The 24,937-nt window shown below is 47.2% G+C and overlaps 1 protein-coding gene across 1 annotated transcript in view; it reads right to left on the bottom strand.

The window, feature by feature from the left end:
- The window catches only part of LOC146197059 (uncharacterized), a 37,639-nt gene extending 18,878 nt beyond the window's left edge, over positions 1 to 18,761 (bottom strand). The window contains exons 1-7 of the mRNA XM_084598795.1: positions 17,992 to 18,761; positions 11,305 to 11,383; positions 10,686 to 10,802; positions 4,609 to 4,779; positions 3,999 to 4,052; positions 2,709 to 2,762; positions 2,468 to 2,533 (exon numbers count right to left, since the gene is read on the bottom strand). Coding sequence (XP_084454921.1) covers positions 2,468 to 2,533; positions 2,709 to 2,762; positions 3,999 to 4,052; positions 4,609 to 4,779; positions 10,686 to 10,802; positions 11,305 to 11,383; positions 17,992 to 18,405 — 955 coding nt within the window. The 5' untranslated portion in view covers positions 18,406 to 18,761. The remainder of the gene's footprint in view (positions 1 to 2,467; positions 2,534 to 2,708; positions 2,763 to 3,998; positions 4,053 to 4,608; positions 4,780 to 10,685; positions 10,803 to 11,304; positions 11,384 to 17,991) is intronic.
- Positions 18,762 to 24,937: the final 6,176 nt, after the last annotated feature.

The following is a 24,937-nucleotide window of genomic DNA, read 5'->3' as shown; positions in this document are numbered from 1 at the left end:
GATTGAATTGGTACTGAGGCTTCCCCTTTTTACCAGGGGGACCAGAAAGGTCCTAACCAAGTCAATTCCCTACTGTGACGGAGTCTGTAACGCCGTGACGCAACGCCACCAACGCCATTTATCTAGTCAGCCTTATCCAGTTCTCAAGGCGTCGTTTGGTTGTCTCCACAGCCACAGCCCTCTCATCCCGCTGTGTCGCATCACTGTCCACTGCAGCGTCTCTTGCGGCTTTCCAGGTGCGAACCCCAGCACCTGCGGCAAAGCCGACCCACTAGGCTGACATCGCCGGAGCACTTGGCAAGTCAACACTATATGTTCGATAGTCTCTGTCTCCCGTCCGCACAACGCACACAAGACATCAGCGTTGTCCTTGCCCTCGATCCACGCATGCCATTTCTTCGTGCGCAGCACCCCCCCCCCCCCCCCCCCCCCCCCACGGGCCTCAGAAAGCAGGGCACTCCCCAGGGGGTTGTTGTAGAACCGCTCCTGAGTGATGTCGCTCTTGTGCGTGGAGTACATACCGAGAGCCGGCCTGGCCGCCGCACCAGTTCGCCACCGCCTGGTCTCCGCCGTTTCCACGTGTTCACGCACCTTCGCAGCAGTCCAGCAGGTGTCTTTAGTGTTTGTCACGGTTGGCAGTGGTACCTCATACTTTGCAGTCAGTTCACGTACCCTCCTCTTCCAGCGCGTGCATACTCCGTAGTAGAAAAGGCAGCGTTGTACTCGATGAACCCAGCGGTCCGCTCCCAGAGTCCGCGAGCGCATTTCAAAACTAATTTTGGCCACTGCCTCCCATAAGGCTTCATTTTGAATGCCGATTAAGACACAGGGCCGGCGCCTAGGCCCAAAACTTGGTCATTCCTTCTTCCTAAAAACCTCTGACAAGCCACCGCTCCCAGCGTCGCGTGAAAAGTATGGAGAAACCGCGGGTATTAAAAGGCTGGAAGCACGACTTTCCGCTCGACATCACCATTCAAGACAGCAAGCAGCATTCAGCAGTCGACTTCAAGCCAACACATGCAGTCTTAGAATTTTATGGAGAGCCAGACATTTCGCTGCCTGAAGGCTTTCTCAACGCTTTTCTTGCGAAATCAAAGGAAAAAAAAAAAGAGCGTTGTTCAGACCTAGAATTTGCATCTGCCCAAGTTGAAGGCCAACGCGGCCGAACCTCGAATACACAACGCGCTCTTTAAACCATGAACGCGCGCGAGTCGCCAAAACGCGAAATGATGCGCACCAGCCTCCTTGTTCTCCTAGAGGCGGCAAAAACGGGAGCGGAAATGGAGCAGAAAGCAAACGCGCGGTGCATTCGATTTTTTCTTCCGCGCGTGCTCGTTCCCACGAAGCCGTAAAACTCTTCGCCGCCTCCTCCACTCATTCACTCGTCATCGAGTTTTCGGAATCCGCAACGACTCTCCCGAGGGCGACACTTGAAACGCACCCACGTGCGATTTTCCAGACCCGTTTTCCCTGATCGCAGGCGCGCGCGCAGCCGAGGATTTCGAAATGCCGTAGTCCATTGCAGGGCTCTAAGCAGCAAGCGCCGAACGTTCTAATGGTCTGGGACAGCATATTCTGTTTTCCTCCGTTCCTTCGCTAAATTCCCGATTTAGGGCACCCCAGAGACAACTGCCGTTCTTTTTTCTTTATTTCTCTGTCTCTCTTTAAATCTGCACCCTTGAACGCAAATATACAATAGTGCGTCACCGGCAAAATATGGCTGCATCACAAAGGCCGTAAAACAACTCACTGCCTCCACCCTAACGATTTTAACACTCAGCACGAGCCCTTGAAACTTGCGCTGACGGAATATCGCGATTCCGTGTTTATTTTTCTTCTCTGTCTCTCCATATCTTTCTAGTTCTCCTCAAATGCGATTGTGAAAGCAGCGCACAGAAGCCGATATACTTTTGCACACTGACGTGAAGCTCATTCGCTCGTAGCAAATATGGAGAGAAGATGGCGCAAAGAGTTTTGTAAAATGGAGCAGCACCGACCGTATAGTGTTGACGTCCCACGCACTGTTATTTCGTCCTAAAACCTCAACATATCAAACAATAATAATACGCATCAAGTATTTCTGCACTAAAACTTAGATGCCTGGTGTTTGGTTATATCCTAGACACAAAGCGTTAAAATTTTGTTTCATTGCATTCATCCCCATCAGCCGCCGCTAAACACGAAGCTTCCACGCAACTGGATTTTCATTGCAAAGGAGGAAATGTGTGTGGAGATAGGAGCGCAGTGAGGTATACGTAATAGTAACAAGATATTCATTTTGTTCACTTGATCCGTTGAGGGCTCGATATCGAAGCCCAATAACTTATTTCCCGTTGAAAGCGTATCTGGAACTATCGCTTGCTAACACAACAGGTACCGTATAACTACTAAAGTACACAAGGCGCTGCAGTGCTGCTACTGACTGGAAGGTAATAAACGTGTCGATGTACTGTCGTTTGGGACTTACTGAGCAAGGCTTCTGTCTTGAACGGGGGCGTGGTGTTCACCGCCCAGGCGCTGATGCCAGGAATACCTGTCAAAGTTGAAGAAATCACCTGACTAAACCCTTAGATATTGAGAGAATAAATGAAGACTTTAAGATCAGCAGAAAAATTTTGTTATCATCCTCATCATGCACTGAAAGAGCATGAAACTACTAGTTTCTGCAAATTATTTATATTAAGAGCAAAAAAAGCGGGCACACACACCTGGTGTTCCAGGCTGACCTGGCAGTCCTCTTTTTCCTCGAGGTCCCGGAACGCCTACAAAAATTCATAAAAACGAATTACATTCAGGTTGTCCTTCTCTCTGCAAAACAAGCAAGTAATCCAGCAAAATATATCAACCAACTGTGCAGATACTACACAAATGCCTTTTTCTTTCTTCTATAATAGAACAACGACAGTTCTAACTTACTAGTAAACATCCCAATTTGACAGCAAGCATGAATAGTATTCTGCAATAATTACCCAGGGATGCACTCGGGTTAGCATAAATGCATCAATTTTGAGATTTAAAAAAAAAATGAATCGTTCAATAGATTGCCGAATTAGCTGACCGGGCGAGCAACCGACTAATCGATTTAGCAAGCAGCGTTCCCTTAAGAAAACGATTACTGCCGTGAGTATGTTCGACAATAGTGGCCAGTTTCTCTATCTTTGCTTACCTTGTTTTATTTTTTTTTCTACGGCGTTTACTTCTGAACAGGAATATCGAGATAACTACTTATATTACCTGGGACGATAATCCACTCTCATATCTTGATATTAAAGCAAAAGTATAAAGTTTTTAATTTATGCAAGTAATAAGTGCTATCTAAACATCTTTCTGGTTTCACTAAAGTTGCAAGGCCCCATAAAAGGCTGACGTCCTTAGGCATATTTTGGTAACATACAAGGCACATGAAGCATGCACACACAGGAAAAGAAGACATCACAGTATCATGCGCAATTTATACCGATTCTTGGTGTATGAAGTTCATAAAACTGCGAACACGGATTCATTCATGCTCATTAAATATATCAGCGCCTAAATTTAAGAGTTTTATGCCTTCTTGGTATATCACTACTCCCGCTGAAAATTTGGGTTGCTTAGTCGCTGCGTTAAGGACGTAATAACCGGTCCTCTACCTCCCTTGCCATCTGCATCTGTAATCCAAATGCACATCTGCAATTGTGCACATAGTTTATTAGTGTAAACGTCTGACAATTTTATTCTGTTCCGCCAGCAGGAACAAAAAATGTTGCCATTGATACAATTGGTATCAGACATGGTGTACAAGGCTTTGGGTAGATTAGACTTACACAATTTATATAAGCTGCAAATTGCGCTTAGTAGAGCATAGTGTTATAATACATTTTAATCATTTACTCTCTTCTTCAAGTTTCGCCAACTGACTAGGTGTATGCTAAGATAAAAGCCGAAATAGCTCGTTCACAAAACCCTAGAGTAAGAGAAACTGCGCATACCTACTTCAGACATATCCCATCACTGCTTACCTGCCGCTCCTTTTGTACCTGGTGGTCCCTGAGGTCCAGGTAGTCCATCCGTTCCTTTTAGGAGCAGGCAAGAAATGACAGCTTAGCTTCTTCAACTTCGATCAATGTTTCCTGTAATGCTTTTCACTTTTTTGTCCAGAGATCCTTCATGTCTACTCCGTTGTTATCAAGCCACGATATTATGACATTTAGGCGAAATTTTAACACTGCCCACTCAGGTCATCATGCTGATGCAAGCACTTGCCAAAACGCAGCCAAAGTGGCTATGCTCATAATATATCCTTCTCATTTCAGGCTTAGCTCTCCTTCATCCAACTAGCTGTCCCAGTTGATCTCGTTATGCTTGGCAGAAATGTTTGTAGTACTCAGATGGAGTATATTGGAAATATCTGCATGCTTAATCTCTAGTGCCCCCCCTTCCCCTCCCCAAGTGCTCGTATTCACGTTTAAATACCATATTTCGAACAACGCAGCGCCAAATACGATTAAAATCACGAATAACAGGAATTTTATCATTGATGGTGCATTTCAGCAGTACAAACAAACTGTTAACTGCGGTTAACCCTAAACAGCACTGGTGCTTAAGCTGTGGGTGAGAAACCTATCTCACCGTTAACTCCATCGGTCCCGTTACGGCCCGGAATTCCGTCTTTGCCGTCCTTGCCGTCCGTGCCGGGCCGCCCGTCTGGCCCTTGAGGCCCCGGAATGCCGTCTAGGCCCGGCTGTCCCGGAAGACCATCTCTTCCATCCAGGCCTTCTGGTCCTGTCTCACCGATTGAGCCTGCGCCATGAGAAAAATCCTATATATGTCCCTGTGCTATTTACCGCTATTTTTCACCTAGATTGCCACTCAGTCGCATGTCCAATTTTCAGTTCTGCAATTTCTCCATCCCACATTTGGATACGTTTGCATGTAACAAATGATCGGGTACTAGGCTTTTAGCCCGTTTCTAGAAACATACGAGATCAACATCCATCCACAGACACTCATTATCACGTGATTCGGAGAGAGATGCATTCCGTGAGACTTTAAAGATGTAATAAATGATAAAGTTTTGAAGTATTCTTCTGAACGAAAGGTAGAAACGGGTGGTGAAATACGATAGCGCATGACGCGATTCGTTTGGCCAGACGGTCTTTCTAGCATTCTATAGCGTCTTTCTTCCCTAAAAATGAAAAGAAACAACTACTCCTCATAGTCAGTTTCATCTGCATTCCTACAGTGCAAGCAATGTGGACTGCTCCAAGCAACAACCGCATACCGTGGGCAGACGTGTTCAGTTGCTTCCTTTGAACCTCTTCCCTTATCATTTTCCATCCCCTGTTGTTGGCAGCCGGGAAGCGCGATGATATCCGCTTATTCGTTCTTTGCCCGGCTACGTTCGCCATTGACAACTCCCGAAAGTTCTTGCTATCTCGGTGACCTGCACCACGCACCCTTATAGCTAAAGCATTGAAAGAACGGTTTATCGAAGCGACTCTTTGGAGACGGAGTGCACCAGTCGTTCCCGCACGTGGCCGAGATATGACCCAACCGCGAGCGGGTAATGTCCGCGTCGGCAGAACGACGTCTCGGTCTCTCAGTTTACCCGCAGTGCTGTACCGCGTGAGAAAACGGTTCTCTCAATTGAAATCGTTTCGGTTCTTCTCAGCGATATCGCTGTATAGTTATGGTCTGCGAAGGCGCGTCGACAAATAGCTGCGAGCAAAATAGATCCAGAGTGAAAAGCTATCTTTTCGCCAATATTTAGCCACTTCTTAAGGCACTCCAAGTTCAACTTTCCTTTTCCGTATGCCGCCTGAAGGTGCCGCCTGGTACTTACTTTATCTCTTCAATCTCTTTCGGGTCACATCCCAAACACCTCCGTTTTTTCTGTCCTATTTGTGACGGCTTTCTAGCATTCTTATGGTAGGTAAGATACGATCTTCGGTTCCGTAGATGTTGTCCCCGAACCCACGTTGGGGTCGAGATACTGGCTAGTTCCGCGCGTATAGGTTTTTTTTGTGTATTGTTTATTTATATTGTTAGTCTTCTTGCCTTTGGGCTGGAGAAAAATATTTGAGCAAAAAGAAAGAAAGAGGCAGTAGGTCCTGGGCTCCAGCGCAACGGAAAACAATCTTGCTATTCGCGTTCGTCGCGATAACCAAGGCCGGCATAATAGCTCCAAGCGCCTCGCGGTCCCCGCTGTCCCGAAATGGGATTTCGGGAGGAATTCAGCTTCGACACAAGAGGGGCTCCCGGGGCAGCAACACATGCGGACGGCGGCACATAGCGAAACCCATAGCACGACGCTTTCATAGCAGACGCTATTACTGCGCAACCGTTTTCACTATAGAGCCAGGAGGCAAAATTTTCGGTAAACGCAATTGTAAGTAACCGCTGCCGTTTGTTCTTCGTGTCGGTTTGAGAGAAAAACGTGAGGCGTTCGAAATACGGACGCGACTATGTTTGCAAAAATGACCGCGGCTCTTCCCAATTTTTTCCGCCAGAGGACGTTGCAAAAGTTTGTGGAAGCTAGCAAAAAACTATTGGAAGATTGGTGGCATAAAAGCAGAAAAGTAACATAATATTAGTAATGTAGAAACAAAAATTCAATGGATAGAATGATGGTATAGTTAATCGATCTAAAACAATAATTAAGATATAGAGAGAGACAAGCAACTTTATTTTCCCCAGATGTCGTGAACTAGGGCAGGTGGGTCCTGTATGGCCCCCGGGTGGGGGCGACATCCTGGGCCCACGAAATAAGTGCAAGTTGTGTGGTCCCAGCTTTCTGCAGAGGGAGCTGGCAGGAGGGCCCTTGGGGGCGAGTTATTTTCGCATCCCCAAAGAATGTGCGCCTGAGTGCCGGGTTCTCCGTTGTTGCAATTTAGACATGTGGGGTCGTATTCCCTGTTAGTAATTAGTTATAGTTTCGATGGACTAAGAATTGAGTGCGCCTGTAATCTGCGGAGCAGGTTGGCTTGTTGGGGAGGCGGAAAAAGGCGTCGCTTCTCTGTGAAAATTGGTAATTTCGGCGAAAGTCTGAGGGGATTTAGCTAGTGCGTCTGGATGCGTGAGACCGACCGCCCGGATTGTTAATCCTCGGGCAAGTTTGTCGGCCCCATCGTTCCCAGATATAGGGAAGATATAGGGGGGGGGGGGGGGGGGGGGGGACGAGCATGATAGCAACTGCTACCACCCCATTTCAAAGGGGACGCTCCTATATTCCATCCATCTATCCAGTCCTGCTTTTCTTCCTTTAAGTGGTAGCTATGCATAGGCCCCGTCAAGTTAGCGACGTCGACTTCGCGTTGAATGCAGCAAACGGGAATGGCCGGGATTAGCAACAAAAGTGTATTCACGAACTGAAATGTGTCAGCAAATGGTTGTGATGGCCGACATCTTTCGGCTTTTCCAAGTGATTTCTTTCGAAGTCATTTGAGATGTTGAAATCAGAGAACCCAGATAAAACAAAATATTGGTTACGTCGCTTGTTATAGACGGAATGCACAAATTACGCAACATTTTCGAAGACCTTGCTTGTTTCCCCTATTTTGGACCTGATACCACCACTACGGCACATACGCGCGAAACTGACTCGTCACCCGAGACTGTTGGCTCATGGGTATCCAGTGGCTCCTGCCAGAAGCCAACGATGCCTGGCGTAGTGCAAACCGCCCGCATCATCATCCCCGCTGTTCAAACGCGGCGCCAAAGAAAGGGAGCGATTGCGCTTAACATAGAAGGCAACGTTGCGGACGGCATAATATGGAAAGAAAACTCCAACGCCTCCATGCTGAGCGTCGAAAGCTATTCGGGACTGCCGATAAGGCTGTTCTTGATCGGCTATGGGGGTTTCCTGCAGGCTGCCATCGATCGAACGCTGCTCGGACCGGGGGCTTAACACGGAAATTATCTTGACGCTGCGCAGTGTAGACTCGCATTAGAGAGATTTAGCATACCGCGATCCGCCACCGTGGCCCTCCACCGCTCGTGGGCGGGGCACACAAGCTGATTGGTCCCGATGCGGCAGGTCTATGTGCCGACATCAAGTATGTGGCGCCATCTATCGGCGTCAAGGGGATCTGGGCATGCGCAGTGGAACGCACGGTGGCGGATCACGGTAGTGGATCGCGGATCACGGTGTGCTAAATCTCTCTATTATCATCGGTATGTGCACCGTAGTGAAGCCCCCAGTGAGAGCAGGGGAGGCATTCTTATATTAAAGATGTCCCTTTTTTTTTCTTTTTTCTTTTTTTGCCATCACCCCATTTGGCGCCGGTATGCTCCATTACTTCCCGCACAGTTGCTTAACTTTAGAAAGCTTCACGGAAGCTTATATTTCGGGTATACTGCCTTCGGTGGTGACACTGAAAAGTAGAAGAGAAATTCGTTGGATAGTTCTAGTAAATGATAGTCATGGACAAAATTAAGCCGCCTGTACTGAGATCCTCAGCGAAAATGGAGCCGCCCAGCCGCGTTCAGATGGAACTGCTGGCATTAAGGCCTGAAGAGTTACAGGGACACCACTGCATGGCAGGGCGCCACCGTAGACGTGCGTGTTGCGTTTTCGCATTTTACGAAGAGTTCGTGCAACAGCAATAGTTACGTGGACGCTAGAGCGAACAAGTAGACAGCGCGCCGCAAAGCGCGCTTGTGCTCTACATCTGCATGAACAATTTCTAATGGAGTCTGCATGTAGACGAGTGTTCAAGGACGTGGCAGTGATATACATTCATATATACAGTATACCGGTATACATTATACAGTGTTCCATTTACGGTAAAACACCGTGTATACTGCATATGTATACGGCACCCGGGTATGCCGGCACATCACGTCACGTTTTGGCACGGCGCTGTGTCACTGCTCAGGGTCATCATCATCAGCCTGATTATACCCACTGCAGGGCGAAGGCCTCTTCTCCCATATTATTCCTATAAACCCGTCCTGTGCTAGCTGCATCCACTTGACCCTGCAAACTTCTTAACCTCATCCGCCCACCTAACTTTCTGCCGGCCCCTGATACGCTTTTCTTCCATTGGAATCCAGTTTGTTACCCTAAGCGACCATAGGTTATCCTCTCTTCGTATCTCAGGGTAGTACAGCTCAGGGTAGTCCACAAAAAAAAATCAAGCGAAAATAACGGACTTCGTTTCTGATAAGCATAAGAAAGCCAACATCCACCGTCATAAAGGAAAGTATAAGGCATGTTTTTTTTTATGTTAACCAATGGGAACTATTTATGTAATCGCAGAGATGAACGATACGAAAGTATAAGAAAAAATAGCCACATGTCCCCGGTGGTAACAAAAATACGTAAAAAAGTGCAAGACTAAAGAGCCGTATCTGAAAATATTTTGGGGATTCTATCCACCAGATAATTGACGTTTTGAAAACTAAGTCATATGTACCTGAGTTTATCAATGTATTGGAAAGTGTGATCGATTTGAACGTTTTATATCTAGAAGTATGTCGGGTGGTCTCTCGCATAATGCGGACGTTTATGACTGTATGCCAATGAGTATGTGCGAGATAATTCAGAGTCCCAAATTAAGGGCTTATGAATTATGCGAGTATTGAAGGCCGTGCAGGCGACCGAGGATCCTCAAGGACAATCGGCAGACGGAAGGCACAAATGATGGTCCTCGTTTACAGGTGAAGCTTATGTGCTCCCAAATTTTTCTCGGTATTTAGTACATCACCTACATTTTATTCCTCAACCATAATTTTCATTTTGGGTCAGTATGGTCCAAAACACGTTGCAAGCATTTTCATAAATAGATTTGGCACTGTTTATATAGCTTTGAATTCTGCCTCAATGTGCTTAGTACATTATATTGTTTAACTCGTGCCCTTCCTGTTTTAATCCCATTTGGGATTGACATTAGGTAAAAACAAAACAAATAAAAACATTTAGGTACACTACAACGTAGTGGAAAGGGGAAGCATTTAGTACAGCCTTTATTTCTCGGGTACGTTTATTAGTGCTATCGAACGCATCGAGGAGACGAGTCCTGAAGCAAATCGCTTCTGGCATGTAAAAGGGGACGAAACCAAGCGTGGTGACTCTATCTTCCTTGCTTCATTTTGGATATTTTCTTCTTTCAGTGTTTTGATGAGGAAGCGCGATCAATGTTAAACAATAACGCCGTGAATTATACAAACCGCATGCGCTACAGGGAAGAGCACACGAAGTATAAGAATTCCGGGACTGGAACTACAGCGCACAACCATTAACAATTATACCACATCTAACGATTATACCAGCGGCCGGCCATTGCGCTAGTGTAATTGTTAGCGAGCCGTCACCTCAGCGGAAAAAAAGAAAAGACGTCTAGCCACTATGGTGAATAAGAACCCTGGGGAAGAAGACTACCGAGGGGAGAACAAAGATGGACTCCGAACTGTAAACACAAGTAACATCATCTATTAGTTTAATTATCAATAAACAATTTCTAAAAATACCAAAAAAGGCATCCTGAATGTAATCAGCGCAGTCAAGCAGCAAAATCGCCTACGTAATGGAGATATTACAGCAGTGGCATAATAACGGGGTATAGTATAGTATAATAGCAATAATACTATAGCATGTTATAGCAATGCCATAATAATGTTCTGGTATAAATGACCTGGCGTAATAATGGTATATAATGCTGGTGTCGCATTCTCACCCACGTTACCGATTAGTTTACCAAGCTCACCTTTGTCTCCCTTCATGCCAGGTGGTCCTACAGGTCCAACGGGTCCTGGGATTCCAGGCACTCCCGGAAGCCCCCGCAGTCCCATGTCACCTTTCTCCCCAGGGTAGCCCGGAATACCTGCAATTCAGAGAGCGGAACGTCACTAGTCGTAAAATGTACGACCTCAGATCGCTCATCGCTGACATAGATGTTTTATAAGCCTATTATCGATTCACAGGAGCTCTCTCTTTAGTGCAACTATCATTTATCATGACCTGTTGCCTCTCATGTACCCTGGCACCTATTTCAAGATTCATCCGGTATCTCGCAGCTTTCGCTGCTTAAACTGAGTTTCGCCTTTAGGTCACTGTGGTGAGTTTAAAATTTAGTCCCGTATGCCACCGATTAAATATTTAATATCGGCGAACTACTTGGCTGTGTACAGCGCCGTATGACACTTGGCTCCCGATAAACGTTGAGCTATCGTCTTCATCATTGCATGATGCGTATCCTTGTGAACTTGTTGTTATTGGTGATAACCTCTAATCGTCGCGCCTGTTCCACTTTCCTACGTGGTACAAGTTTCTACGTGTCACTTCCCTGATCCTTCGACATCCAAGAACTAAGCGTAATACGTCACCAGGTTTCCCCGGGAGGCCTTGTTCGCCAGGACCGCAGTACTCCTTTGATGTAAAACAGAATTCTTCCAGAACCGGCACCTGCAAAGTGCAACGAAAGAGGCAAATTTAGTTCGGAAGGCAAACGGGGTGTACAAATTTGCAAGATTCGCATATACCGAACAACTTGCATGTGCTTTCTATTCACAGGCAATGTATTTTTTAACTGTTTGCTTCAAAAAGTATGCATTATGGAATACATTCAGGTTGACTCGCCTGTGGATCACAGTACCGATCAGCGTAAAACGTGAACAATGTCTTTCCTCTCTTAATTAAGCATCGGCGCAGGCCTTCTTCGCTATTTATATAACAAAAATTTTTATTCACTGTGTGGGAGGGCAACTATACTTATAATTCGCATTATTATTTATCATGACCAGGCTATTTTCGATGTTTCCATTGCGTTGATTAGTTTCGTAATGTATTGATATCTTGCAATTTATTTCTGCAGTTTACGTTCAGGACTTTCTGACAATAAGTATTGTCGCCATCAGTTTTGTCTAAAAGCAACAGTGATTTAGTACTGCTAAGTTTTCTTGCAAGTTAGATCCCACAACCTTTCTGCATGCTGACCCATGACGCATGCATGCTGCATTCTATACCTCAAGTGCATGAAAGGGAAGATGTAATAGTTTTCGCACAGTTTATCGAGATTCAAGACTCAAATGTATGATGCAAACTTTTAGGTAAAGTATGCAAAGTAGTTTGACACTAGCATTTAAATTAATGGCTGCGTAATTGCAGACTGAAGCGTCAACAAATTAGTGCGAGATCCTCCTTACTGCGCCGAAGAATGAAAAGAAACATGTAATAACTACAGTGTGGCTGAATTTTTATATTAATGCGAAAGCCTTTATTGCCTCATCGTTGTCGTCAGCAAAAGTGTCGTGCTTTTGCGGCTGCTCTGATTGGTCGAGACGGGATGACGTTATGGAGGTATCGACCAATCACAGAGTACCATCACAGTATGCGCGAATACGCGCCTTATATGGCCATATGCCGATCAATAATCAATTAGTAAATTATAACAAAAGTATATGGTACTAATTACTAATTAATTAATTATTGATTACTATACAGATATACAATTACTAATTAATGACAGTTGTGGGAACAAATAATTAATTACTAATTAAAGTCGCGCACCTGGTAAATTCAACCACGCAGCAGTAAACGTAGAACAACTGCGAAGATACAAGAAGCGCGATCTCGTCGCTCCCAAGCAGAATTCACTGAATAAATGAACTCGCAGTATGTGAAAGTGTAGTCACTCGCTTTACTCGTAGCAGCATTCATCGCTACATGCGCAACAGTCGCATAGCAGAATGCAGAACTCAGGCTTTCGCCTTTCATCACTTCAGTCACCAAAGTGTCTTCGATTTTATTCTTTTTGCTGCCTTTACTCGCATGCTGTCGAGTGTCATCCAACGCCGCCAGACAACGCTTCGTGTGCCATCCCTTCGATGGTAATAATTTCCTTCCTTCAAGCAACCGTTTCTTCGCTGAAAACTTAGATATTCTGCGCCATCATTCTGCCCGTCGCTTTGCACTGCGGAGAAATCTGGCTCTCTGCGCAGCGCAGTTTGGCGATTATTATCATCATCACCAGCAGCCTGATTATACCCACTGCAGGGCGAAGGCCTGTCCCATATTTCTCCACTTAACCCGGTTCTGTGCTGGCTGCATCCACTTGACCCCTGCGAACTTCTTAATCCCCCCCCCCCCCCCCCAGCTCCTTCGCTAATGCAGGGATCCCATAAAATGTGAATGATTTAAAAAGGAAGATGAACAAGAGAGGCGAATAGCTAACTGACACAGGGTTCAACGGCCCGTAATCTTACTTTGAAATTCGTTTCAGCGCAATTCGTTTACTTCATATACATGTCCTTATAGCGCGTCAATCATGTTTCGACCTTGTAATCACAATTTCTGAAATTTTTCATCACTTTCCAATTCCGCCTCTCCACGTATGACGTCGAGCCCTTTTGACCCATTCGGATCAACCCTTCGAGTTTACCGATGAACAGGGTTATTACGTCGTCTGCATTGAAATGTAACGGACGTTTCAGAAAGAAAACACACTGCGTACTTCCCATTATATATCAGCAGTATTGTTCCCAGATGTGGTCACGTGTTGAAATATACAACAATAATGGCAACGTTTCACTGTGGGATAACGCTTCGGCTTTAAGGAAAGACAGAACGTGACCAAAAAAAAAATGAAAGTATACTGATGCTTCGTCTCCCGCGCGGGAGCCTTGTTTGCAATGAGAAAACAGGCGAGGGATAGGTTATTTATACCTGAACATATGGCCCAGGCAACGGACATACGCGCTAGGAAGGGGGCCGCCAGTGTAATATCAAGGGTGGTATCGGTTGTTTGAACGACTAGAAATTCCAGGTGCAGCGAGTGGGAAGATTATTTTCTGTTTTTTAAAACGCGCGCGCTGTTTCAGTCTGCGTTATGCTTGGTGGTTTCAGCATGTTCGTCCAGAGAATTAAACGACAGTTTATTTTTTGCATTATTCCGTTGCTGTTTCCGTCTCTGCACAGTTTCCGTTTCCACCCACTAAAAATGATCGCGGCTGGATGAAAAAAAATTAAAACGAAGATAACGTCCAGTAAGAATGCACTTCTTGCATACGCTGAATGGGAGCGCGGGTTGGTTTCATTTTATTAAGACATCCAAAAAAGGAAGCTGTCCATTTTCTTCTTTTTCGACTGCGACCTGAATGACGGCTTTGACGCCGTTCAGGTGCGCTGTGAAATCGGGTACCGTGTCCGTCCTAGCGCTCGGCGTTTCTAAGGGTGTGCGTTTGCGAGAAGCTCCGTAATCCCCGCTGCGCGCCCCTCCTCCGCAGTGGGCCCAAACCCAGTTTCGAACTTCGCAGCCTGCAAAGGTGGTTCAGTTTGTCTTGCAAAGGTACTTCCTTTGAGCCTCACCTGAAGTGCTCTCTTTAAGCCTCAGCTGCAGCAGTCTTAAAATAAAAACAAAAAAAAAGCCACATAATGGGCTTTTGCCGCACAAGGCGGACTTATTGCTGTCCGATGGCGGAACTGATCACTGCCACATCGGAGCAACTATTTGATCATCGACATAACGCATAACGCTTGTGGAACTGATCACTGCCACATCGGAGCAACTATTTGATCATCGACATAACGCATAACGCACAAGCGTTATGCGTTATGTCGATGATCAAATAGTTGCTCCGATGTGGCAGTGATCAGTTCCGCCATCGGACAACAGACGTTATGCGTTATGTCGATGATCAAATAGTTGCTCCGATGTGGCAGTGATCAGTTCCGCCATCGGACAACACTAGCGTTATGCGTTATGTCGATGACTGTTTTTCAATTATTCTCCAATGCGTTCCATTATACTCCAATGCTTTGCAGTGCTTTATTCCTGCAATAGAATTCAAGATCTTTCCATTTCTACCATAATATCTCGGCACGTTTTGATCAGCTGTGGCCCATTTAAAGAAAGCGTAATGAATGCAAATTTTTTTGACGCAAGTATAAGCCTCACTGTTCACGTCGCTCACTTCCCTCAAAACGGAAACATCAAAAGCAGTGCATAAAATAAACAAAAACTGACGGTTAAAGGGTTCTTCAAAATCAACTTGCGGGGATGTCTAGAGGCAACGCCTGACATCCGTCTACCATACCGTATCTATTTTTATCCCCGTACTGCTTAGCGTGGCGTGCATTATTTCTAGGTAACATTGTGATAAAATATGAAGAGCATGACAAATATCGTACGTCTTCTCCGCTATCAATAAATTGGCATGCGTGTGCTTCATGCCTTGAAAAGGAGCTATAAGGCGTTGTGGTCAGCAAAACGTAAATCAAAATCTAGCCATTGCCACAGTTGGCACTAAGCCCGCCTCATTACGTAACAAGGCGTGCCGGGAAGACCCATAGATGTGATACGCCAAGGGCGATACGACAATTAGCGACGGAAAATCTCGGCTTGTCGGAACAGATAGCAGCTTATCCAAAGAGGGAATATATAAAGGAAAAAAAAAACGAAGTGGCAAAATGGGAACAGGAGGCATTGCCGAGTCCATTACGTTGAGGAATATTCATAAGGCAGGGTCCACGTGTATGATACGTTTAACTGCCTAAAGTGACATCGGCAAAGAGGGACGCCGTAGTAGAAGAGTTCGTTCATTTTGGCCGGCCACCTGAATTTCACGTACAATGGCATCGTAAATACACCGGCGTCTTGCGTTTCGCCTCCGTTGAAACTTGGCCGGGATCAAATTCGCATCCTTATAATCAGCAGACATGCACCATAGCCACTCATCGACATGCGGCGAGGCTCAGTGATAGATAAATAACAATGAATATCACAACAACAAATAACAATGAATATCAATGAATAGTCCTGTGTTTTCGCGCTGCTTTAAGATGAATATCACCTCGCTGCGCACACACCTTAGTGTCATTGTAGTGCACGACCAAATGTTACTAAATGTTACTATGTTACTAGAACCGAAACACCTTGACACCCTTTTACTTGCAAAAGTTCATTGCCGCTAATGCAAAAAAAAAAAAATCAACAATATATCATACCATTTGTAATTATCTAGCACACTCAATATCAGGTCAAGTATTAGTCTGCCGAAGAAATAAACGCGCTAGAAACGATTTACTCCTCTCTCCATAAAATACAGCTGTTAACATCGACAAACTCCACACGTTAAGTACCCGATGAAGCGAACATCAAGATGTAAGCATGGAGTACGGAGAGAGGCAGTCAATTAGACGGACAGTTATAGATGTGCGTAGTGCTATTTTCTGGAACACTTCCTGCTGGCACAGTCTATTTCTTTCGTTTTATAAACGTTAGATGATTGCCACTGTCACTAGTAGGTGCTCATGCTTTTGAGCGACTTTGTTACTTGTCAATATGGTATGGTGTATGGGGCTTGCTGTCCCAAAGCGGCCTCTGATACACAGAATACCACTTTCTGATACATAACGGATGCATTTTCAATGAAACAGCGCTCAGCTACATCTTTCGCTTGGCGCTTTAGTACGAGAAATATATTTGCCTCCGTGTGTTGATGCCAAGACACGACATTAATTGAAATACTATAATGAAATTACTATAGATACTATAACTATTTGGTGGTAATTGGTAATGTAATTAATTGCTTTCAGATCTGGTAATTTAGTGATGTAATGAATTGCTTTATGGCAGTAATTTAGATTCAACAGTAATTAATTCTTTTCGAAATTACTTTTACTAAAATGCATCTCTGCCCTTTGTGTAAGCCCGGTAGGGACACTCGGAACCAAGAACGAAACGTGGCAGCCTTGGGCCAGCGTAAAACATCAAAATGAAGGGACAGAAATGAGTAGAAGTGCACTTCTGAGACCGCCGAGGGACCGCCGAAAGGGCCACTGAAGGGGCAGATGGCGCAGGACGGACTTCAAAGCTACTCAGGAGCGCTCAGTGTCCCTCCATAGGTTGCGTCACCTAATGGCAGTGTGTTGCCCGGTTACACTCGTCCCCACGGGCCGAGCGGAGGTTAGAGCGGACAGAAAAGTACATTGCCCGAACATTACCAGGCAGAAGCTGCCGAGGTCCATTCCTGGTACCACCGAAACAATACAATGCCTGTCGCGGAGGCTTCAAACGGTGGAGACAGCTCTGGCCAGTAAAGGCGCACGTTTCTGTCTTGAGCACAATGAAAGTGACGATAGTTTAAACTTGTTTCTGTTTTCTCTTTTTTTTTTCTCTGTCTTATTTTTCTGGTGGTGCGTGATAGAAACTAAAGGAGGGAACTGTCGTCTGGCACGAAATTTGGCAGGAAGACGAAAGAAACTGGGCATCGAAGCTTCTAGAGAGTGTGCATGGTTGCACTTTCGTTAACGCAGTTTTTTTATTTTTTGTGCATGTAAACGTGAAAGGAATTTGAGAGTAATTGCATTACTTCTAGAACGTAATTGCAATGGAATGTAATGTATGAATCAATAATTGGTAATGTAGTTAATGACTTTCGCACGATTTCTGGAGAGTATTTGGTAATTCAATTGAATTCCTTTTTAAAAGTAATTTTGCCATGTATGGTTAATCCTATATAAAAAATACAAGAAGCGCTCCAAGACAACTGCAGTAAATTAGGTTCTTTGGTTTTAAATACGAGGTAAGCTACCTATATCACATATATATAGTCCGAGTCAATCAGACATTATACTAATATCCGCCCGTCACAAGCAAGCCCGATTAAACGTTTCTTTTTGCTAGCCAAAACGGGGCACAGCTGCTTCTTTTTGTCTTCCGGGCAGCAATGCTGTTAATGTAATGGCTTTGGTGACATTCTAGTTTGAATTTTGAACATTTGCGTCCAATCTAGTTTTATTTCGCTCGCTAAAAACAGATGTAACAACATTTTTCAATATTTCTGCTTAGAGACGTTCTCTTTTTTGTCTGCCTTTCTGTCCTGTTTTAAACCTCGAACAAGTCCACGGACAAGGAAGATAATAGGGACAGACAAAACAAATACGTGGTTTCAAGAGATGCAGCACCAAACGAGACAACTGTCCATGCCCTTGTTACAATAACACAATGCGTGACGTTGTCTTTATAGAGCTAACGAGCGAACAAGCTGTTCAATGAGAAGATGGTCACTAACCGGTATCCTGGCGTAAGAGCTGACAAGCATGGTGTTGCCGTCGGGACTGTTCATGTCGTTGCGAGGAAAGAACTCTACGTTGGGTGTGGCGGCTGCCTTGGACGACATCCTCGCGTACACGGGCTCCTCGGCGGCTCGGAGCGGCCGCTGAGCCGCCGCAGGCGGACTGCGCCTGGCACGTCGCTCGGGAGTACCTACATCACCGCGGGCGCCGGCGGACACGTGGACGGAGGCGGCAGGGGGAGCCGCCGGTACAGGACCCCATGGTTCACACCGTTGGCCGGTGCAAGACGAGTCCCTGGTAAGAGTCAGGTACAAGTTCGTGGCCGTCAAGGCGTACAACACCGCCATAAACACGTACACGGCCTCGAAAGACCTGAAGGTCGAGGTCGCCTCTGTACCGTTGTTCTTCATCGCGTACGGTCACCCGTTTTAGCTGCTGTTGCGGCCGGCCCCACGTGATGTTTCCGCCTTCTTGGTAGCGTGGATTCTAAGCCCTGCTTGACACTCACACCACAAGGACACACCTTTCAGAACTTCTAGCGGTCCGGCGTATGGGCTGGAGCCATCGTGACGGTTATCGCGGCCTAATTAGGGGGACTACACGCCGTGGAAGCCTTCTTTCACCCAAAACAATCCGGTCTCGAGGAAGTGAGTTCAGTATCCGGTAGCTCTGCTTCTGCGCGAGATGTTGGTTTCCAGCTTCGAAGAATGCCTACAACGAGACGCAAGCGGAGTCCGATTCAGAGGAGGTCTGCGTTTTTGCTCCGTGCTCTGATTGCGGGCAGGCACGCTGGAGAGTATCAACACTTGAAACTTGATCCTCAACCCACGACAGAGGGGAGCGCGCGACGAGTGGACTGCGTGGCGTCCTCTGCTGAATGTACCTCTGCACCCTCCTTCTCTGCCCCCTCTCTCACTTCTTTTCTGCGGTTTGCTTAGAGCGTTTTTTTTTTTTTTTCGATAATGGTTCTTTTTTTCTTGATTTCATTTCGCGTCCGTCGTCTTAGCAGCTTGATAATAAGGTCAGTCTCTTTTCGCCGCGCTGCAGATAGGCATATTCCCCTTCCTACTCTGTTCTAGTTCTGTCATTTTCTCTCGTCGTTCGAGCAGAAAAAGAAATCCCCTCAGCCATTAGAGCATGTACTCACCTCATGAAATGTTCTGCATTTTGGGTATTTCAGTTCTCCCAATCGTCTGCAGAACAAAGCAACTATTCATTGGAGTAGCAGAGTTCTGAAAACACTACCAGGTTCTTAGCATGTGACCCTCTGCCATTACTGTTTTCCGTTCCTTGCAGAGGTGGAAGACGCAGCCCTGTGGTCGAATTTTCCTGGACACAGTACTGCTCATGCAACAAATCGTCATTGTTTGTGGCGCTAAACCCAGAGAGCCCCTGCAATTATTCTTAACAAACCTTTCACAACGAGTCTTCCATTTCTTTATGTAGAACACGGTGCAGCCGATTGACGCATGGTTCTGAAGGACAAATATTATTGGGGACATTCAAACTCCGCTTCAAGGGTATGACGCGGAAGCGTCAATGGCTGTAGTACATGTAGTTTCTGCTAGCTTAATTGCCAATCCTCTAACGTGTACCATAATATCTCACAAATTCTTATCAACATGCAACCAGTCGTAGACGACCACTCGATACGGATGTAAATGCGCGCTTTAGCCAAGTCGTATGAAAGTGCCTGCATGACGTAGGAGTCTGACTTGGCATACAAGAGCACTGGAAGGTTGATTCCTATTCCACCTTCTCACCTAACATGAGCAACCCGAGTTGGCAGCTGTTACATTAAAACTGTGCTAATTGCGCAAAACAAAAGACTAAAGATAGGGGATGGTGGAGGGGAGAATGTTTCTGATGTGTGTCATGAAGCAGTGAGAAATCTCCAGGGAAATTACTCTTAGACCTACATGCACCTCAGAAGTTGTGGATCGAAACATGAAGCTGCCAAAGAAAGCTAAGCGGTGGCTTAGCTTTTCTAAGCACAGATTTAAATACAGAAGCAAAATTTAGCACTCGTATATCTAAGTTCTACTTCGTTTAGGTTTGCTTTGTCAAGCCTTGCCATGTTTGGCTAAGTATTTATGAGGTATTTCGGGCTTTTGTTAAGATAGAGGAGGCCTAACTAAGGTCTTTATTGCAACTTTTCAGAGGACATGAAAACGACGAAGACGACGGCATCCGATGCGCGGCTTGAAAGACTGACAGCTTAGCATGTGAAGCCAGCAGCCGAGAGTATCCTCACTCAGGCTGGGGTTTGCTTTGGGGGCTCTATACACTTTCCGATTACAAAACAAAACATTGTTACTCAAGTTATCACGTACCGAACGCGCACTGAGATCAGCAGAACAAGCAGCCATTCCCATCTTCCACAATCTGCGAAAGCCTGAATAGGCCATGGACATATTGTCACGTAGCCGTTTAGGCCCGTAACCAGAAGGTTGGTTTTAATAGGGGGGGTTGACCTAGAAGGCACAGAAGAGTAGGTCCAGAGAGAGCACTGAGAGACAGCAGCCGACTTCAGCTTCTTCTCGAACGCCACGAGACCACTTCTTCCAGTCCGCGCACGAGACTCGATGAGCTGCCGCCTAGCGGCTGCTGTTGCACACGCTACATTACCCCCCTCTCTAAAAAAAATAAATGCGAGTTTGATGAATTCAAAAGCAGAAAGAAAAAAAAATTAAGCAAGAAACATGCGGTAGGCGGTGCACTAATTTTCTCGCGAAAAGTACGGTTTCATGCGCACGACATGAGCAACCTCGGATTTCTGCTGACGACGAGTAGAAGAAAAGCCGTCCGGAAGCACTTCGTAAGTCACGTCGCTCAGCTGACGGAGCACTTTGTATGGGCCAAAGTACTGTTTCAGAAGTTTTTCGGATAGTCCCCGACGTCGAATCGGAGTCCATAGCCACACTCTGTCGCCCGGTTCGAAAGTCACTACACGATGGCGGTGATCGTACCGCTGGGCGTCTCGACCTTGCTGGTTCCGGATGCGTGCCCTCGCCAGCTGTCGCGCTTGTTCTGCGCGTTGAGTGAACTCCTCGGCGCCAACTTCGAGGTCACGGCCGTCGTGGGGCAACATGGCTTCGAGCATTGTCGAAACTTCACGGCCATACAATAAGGAGAAAGGCGTCATTTGCGTTGTTTCCTGCTGCGCCGTGTTGTACGCGAACGTGACGTACGGGAGGACGTCATCCCAAGACCGATGTTCAACATCCACGTACATGGACATCATGTCGGCGAGAGTTTTGTTCAGACGTTCTGTCAAGCCATTAGTTTGTGGATGGTAGGCTGTTGACCTGCGATGGGTAGTGCCGCTTAGCTGCATGACAGATTCCAGTAGCTTGGCAGTGAAAGCAGTGCCTCGGTCCGTTATTATAACTCTCGGGGCGCCGTGCCTGAGGACTATGCGTTCGATGAAAAATTTCGCTGCTTCGATTGCCGTACCACGCTGGAGGGCCTTCGTTTCAGCGTAACGCGTAAGGTAATCTGTAGCGACAATTATCCACCTGTTACCGGAATCAGAAATTGGAAAAGGACCCAACAAATCCATGCCAACTTGTTCGAATGGGTATCTTGGCACTTGAACAGGATGTAGTAAACCGGCCGGTTTCACAGGCGGTGTTTTTCGTCGCTGGCAATCATGGCATGTTCTCACGTAATGGCGTACTGCGGCCGCAAGGTTTGGCCAATAATAACTCTTCTTAATTCGGGCCAGAGTTCGAGCATACCCCAGGTGACCCGCGGTGGGCTCGTCATGACATGCCTGTAAGATTTCTTCGCGAAGAGACTCTGGTACGACGAGGAGATAATCTCTTCCCGTCGGAGCGAAGTTGATTTTGTATAAAACATTGTTTTGCATGCAAAACGACGAATGCGTTCTGGCGAAGAGACGGGGAATTTCTGTAGTGCGCTCTTCTAGAAAATCAATAAGTGGTGCGAGACCCGGATCATTACGTTGCTGCTGCGAAACAGTGAGCGCGTCGACGGCTGCGATAAGGGGAAAGTCTGGTTCTTCGTCTTCCCGCGCAGCCTCGACAGGTGAACGGGACAAGCAGTCAGCGTCGTTGTGCTGACGTCCAGACTTATACACGATGGTCATGTCGAACTCCTGTAGCCGTAAGCTCCATCGTGCAAGGCGTCCGGAGGGGTCTCGCAAGTTTGTTAACCAGCACAGAGAGTGGTGGTCACTCACAACCCGAAAGTGCCGGCCATAAAGATAGGGTCGAAATTTCATCACCGCCCATACAACGGCCAGACATTCTTTTTCGGTGGTTGAATAGTTTGATTCGGCACGGGACAAAGTCCGGCTTGCGTATGCGATAACTCGCTCGGCACCGTCTTGCCACTGGACGAGTACAGCGCCTAGACCCACGTTGCTGGCATCTGTGTGGACCAGAGTCTCGGCATTCGCATCGAAATGGGCAAGTACAGGTGTTGTCTGCAAGCGGTGCCGTAACTCGTCGAATGCCTTTTGCTGTTCGTCCGTCCAGGTGAAGGTGACATCATCCCGGGTGAGACGTGTCAACGGAGCGGCAATGCGTGAAAAGTTTTCAATAAATCTGCGGTAATAGGCGCAGAGGCCCAAGAAACGGCGAACTGTCTTCTTGTTACATGGAGTAGGGAATTTGGTGACGGCAGCTGTTTTAGCGGGATCGGGACGAACTCCTCGATGGCTGACGACGTGGCCCAAGAACATGAGCTCTTCATAGCCAAAGTGACACTTTTGTGGTTTTAACGTGAGGCCGGCAGATCTGATAGCCCGTAGCACAGCGGAGAGACGTTGGAGGTGTTCCTCGAACGTTGGTGAAAACACAACAACGTCGTCCAGGTAGACTAGACACATCTGCCATTTAAGACCAGATAGAACTGCGTCCATCATTCGCTGAAATGTCGCTGGAGCGGAGCACAATCCGAAAGGTAGGACTTTGAATTCATAAAGTCCATCGGGCGTGACAAACGCTGTCTTCTCGCGATCACGTTCATCGACTTCGATCTGCCAGTAACCGCTCTTGAGATCAAGCGATGAAAAGTAGCGCGCGTGGCGCAACCGGTCTAATGAGTCATCAATACGTGGCAGCGGGTAGACGTCTTTTTTTGTGACCTGATTGAGCTTACGGTAGTCCACACAGAACCTTAAACTGCCGTCTTTCTTCTTAACGAGGACAACAGGCGAAGCCCAGGGACTCCTCGATGGCTGGATGACACCGTCATTTAACATCTCGTCGACCTGTTGAGCAATGACTTCGCGTTCCCGCGGTGACACTCGGTAGGGGTTCTGCCTGACTGGTCGGGTGCGGTCGTCGGTTATTATGCGGTGCTTGGTCAAGGGCGTCTGTTTAACCGCGGAGGCGGATGAGAAGCAGTCTTGAAACTGAAAGAGTAGCCCAACGAGTCTGTCCTTCTCTGCCGGTGATAGAGCGGGATTCACATCAGGGTCGAAGTTGGGCGTTTGGCTGGCAGACGTGTTGGTCTCAAGAACAAAGCAGCCGTGGGCTGCTTCTGCGACACCTTCAAAGTAAGCTACCGTGGTGCCTTTAGCGATGCGTTGCCGTTCGTTCCCGAAGTTCGTAATCAGTACGTGAGCTAGACCATTAGTCAGATGAACTATACCGCGTGCAACACAGACTCCATGACGTAACAGAAGCTCTATGTTCTGTTCGGCAACACCGGCAGCACAGGACTGATCGTCGCACCTGACTGCGACGAGAGCAGACGAACGCGGCGGCATGAATACATCCGCGTCAACGATGCGTAAAGGTGCGTGGCGTCTTTCTGAGTCAGCGGTCATCGTTTCAGGCGTCGAAAACGTTACAGTACGGCGAGGAACATTAATAATCGCCCCATGCTCACGTAAAAAGTCCATGCCGAGTATGAGATCCTTGCAGCAGTGTGGCAGGATAACAAAAACGGCTACAAAGGCTGAATCGGCGATGGTTACTCGGGCAGTGCATCGTCCGATCGGCGTCATAAGGTGACCGCCAGCAGTACGAATTTGCGGCCCCAGCCATTCAGTTTTCACCTTAGAGAGCCGATCTGCGAAATTTTTGCTTATTATTGAGAAGTCTGCTCCGGTGTCTACCAAAGCTGTTACTGGGTGTCCGTCGACGAGAACGGAAAAGGTCGGCGCTAACAACTTGATCGGCTTGAGGTTGATTGGGAGTTTCGGATTCATGTGGCGGCGGCGGCGGCATCCTAGTCACAGCATCGGACTGAGTCGTCACGGGGGGGTCTTCGGGATATCGGTTCCGTTCGTCAGCAACCTGCCCCCCTGAGGTCGCCGCCTTCAGTTTCCCCGGTGTGGGCTTGGCGACCGGCGCCTCGGCGCATCATTAAAATCACGGCGGCTAGGTGACGAGTAGCGCGCGGGAGAAGACTGTGTACGGTTGCCTGAAGGGGTTGCACGGGTTGCGAGGTACTCCTCGATTTCTGGAGGGCGTTCGCCGACCCGGGGACGCGGGGAATCCCGAGAAAAACCCCGAAGACCGAGCTCACGGTATGGACAACGACGGTACAAGTGGCCGGGTTCTCCACAGTGGTAGCACAGCGGCCGTTGGCGAGGAGTGCGCCAGACGTCTGCCTTCCGAACCGGTGGCTGCATGACGGGGCTCTGCTGGGGCGGTGGCTGGTAGGAAGGCTGGTAGTATAGTGGCTGAGGAGCGGACGGCTGTATGACGAGGCTCTGCTGGTATGGCGGCTGGAAGGACGGTTGGTAGAACGGTGGCTGCAAAGTGGGTGGCGGCTGTGCTTCGAATCGAAGCTGTTGCGCAGGAGGCACTGCAGGCCGACGAAGAGCCGCTGCGTAGTTCATAGAACGTGGCTCCGACGGTGACTCAGGCGGGGACAATGTCTGACGTATTTCTTCCCGCACGGCTTCGGTGACAGCCACGGCAGTCGGGTTAGGCGATCCAAGGTTGAACTTGAGGAGCTCCT

This window comes from Amblyomma maculatum, chromosome 3 (genome assembly GCF_055883805.1).
Source record: "Amblyomma maculatum isolate TAMU_Amacu chromosome 3, ASM5588380v1, whole genome shotgun sequence".
In the NCBI taxonomy this organism is placed as follows: Eukaryota; Metazoa; Arthropoda; class Arachnida; order Ixodida; family Ixodidae; genus Amblyomma; species Amblyomma maculatum.
Note: the sequence above shows the minus strand (reverse complement) of the source record. Positions and strands in the feature narration are given on the sequence as shown.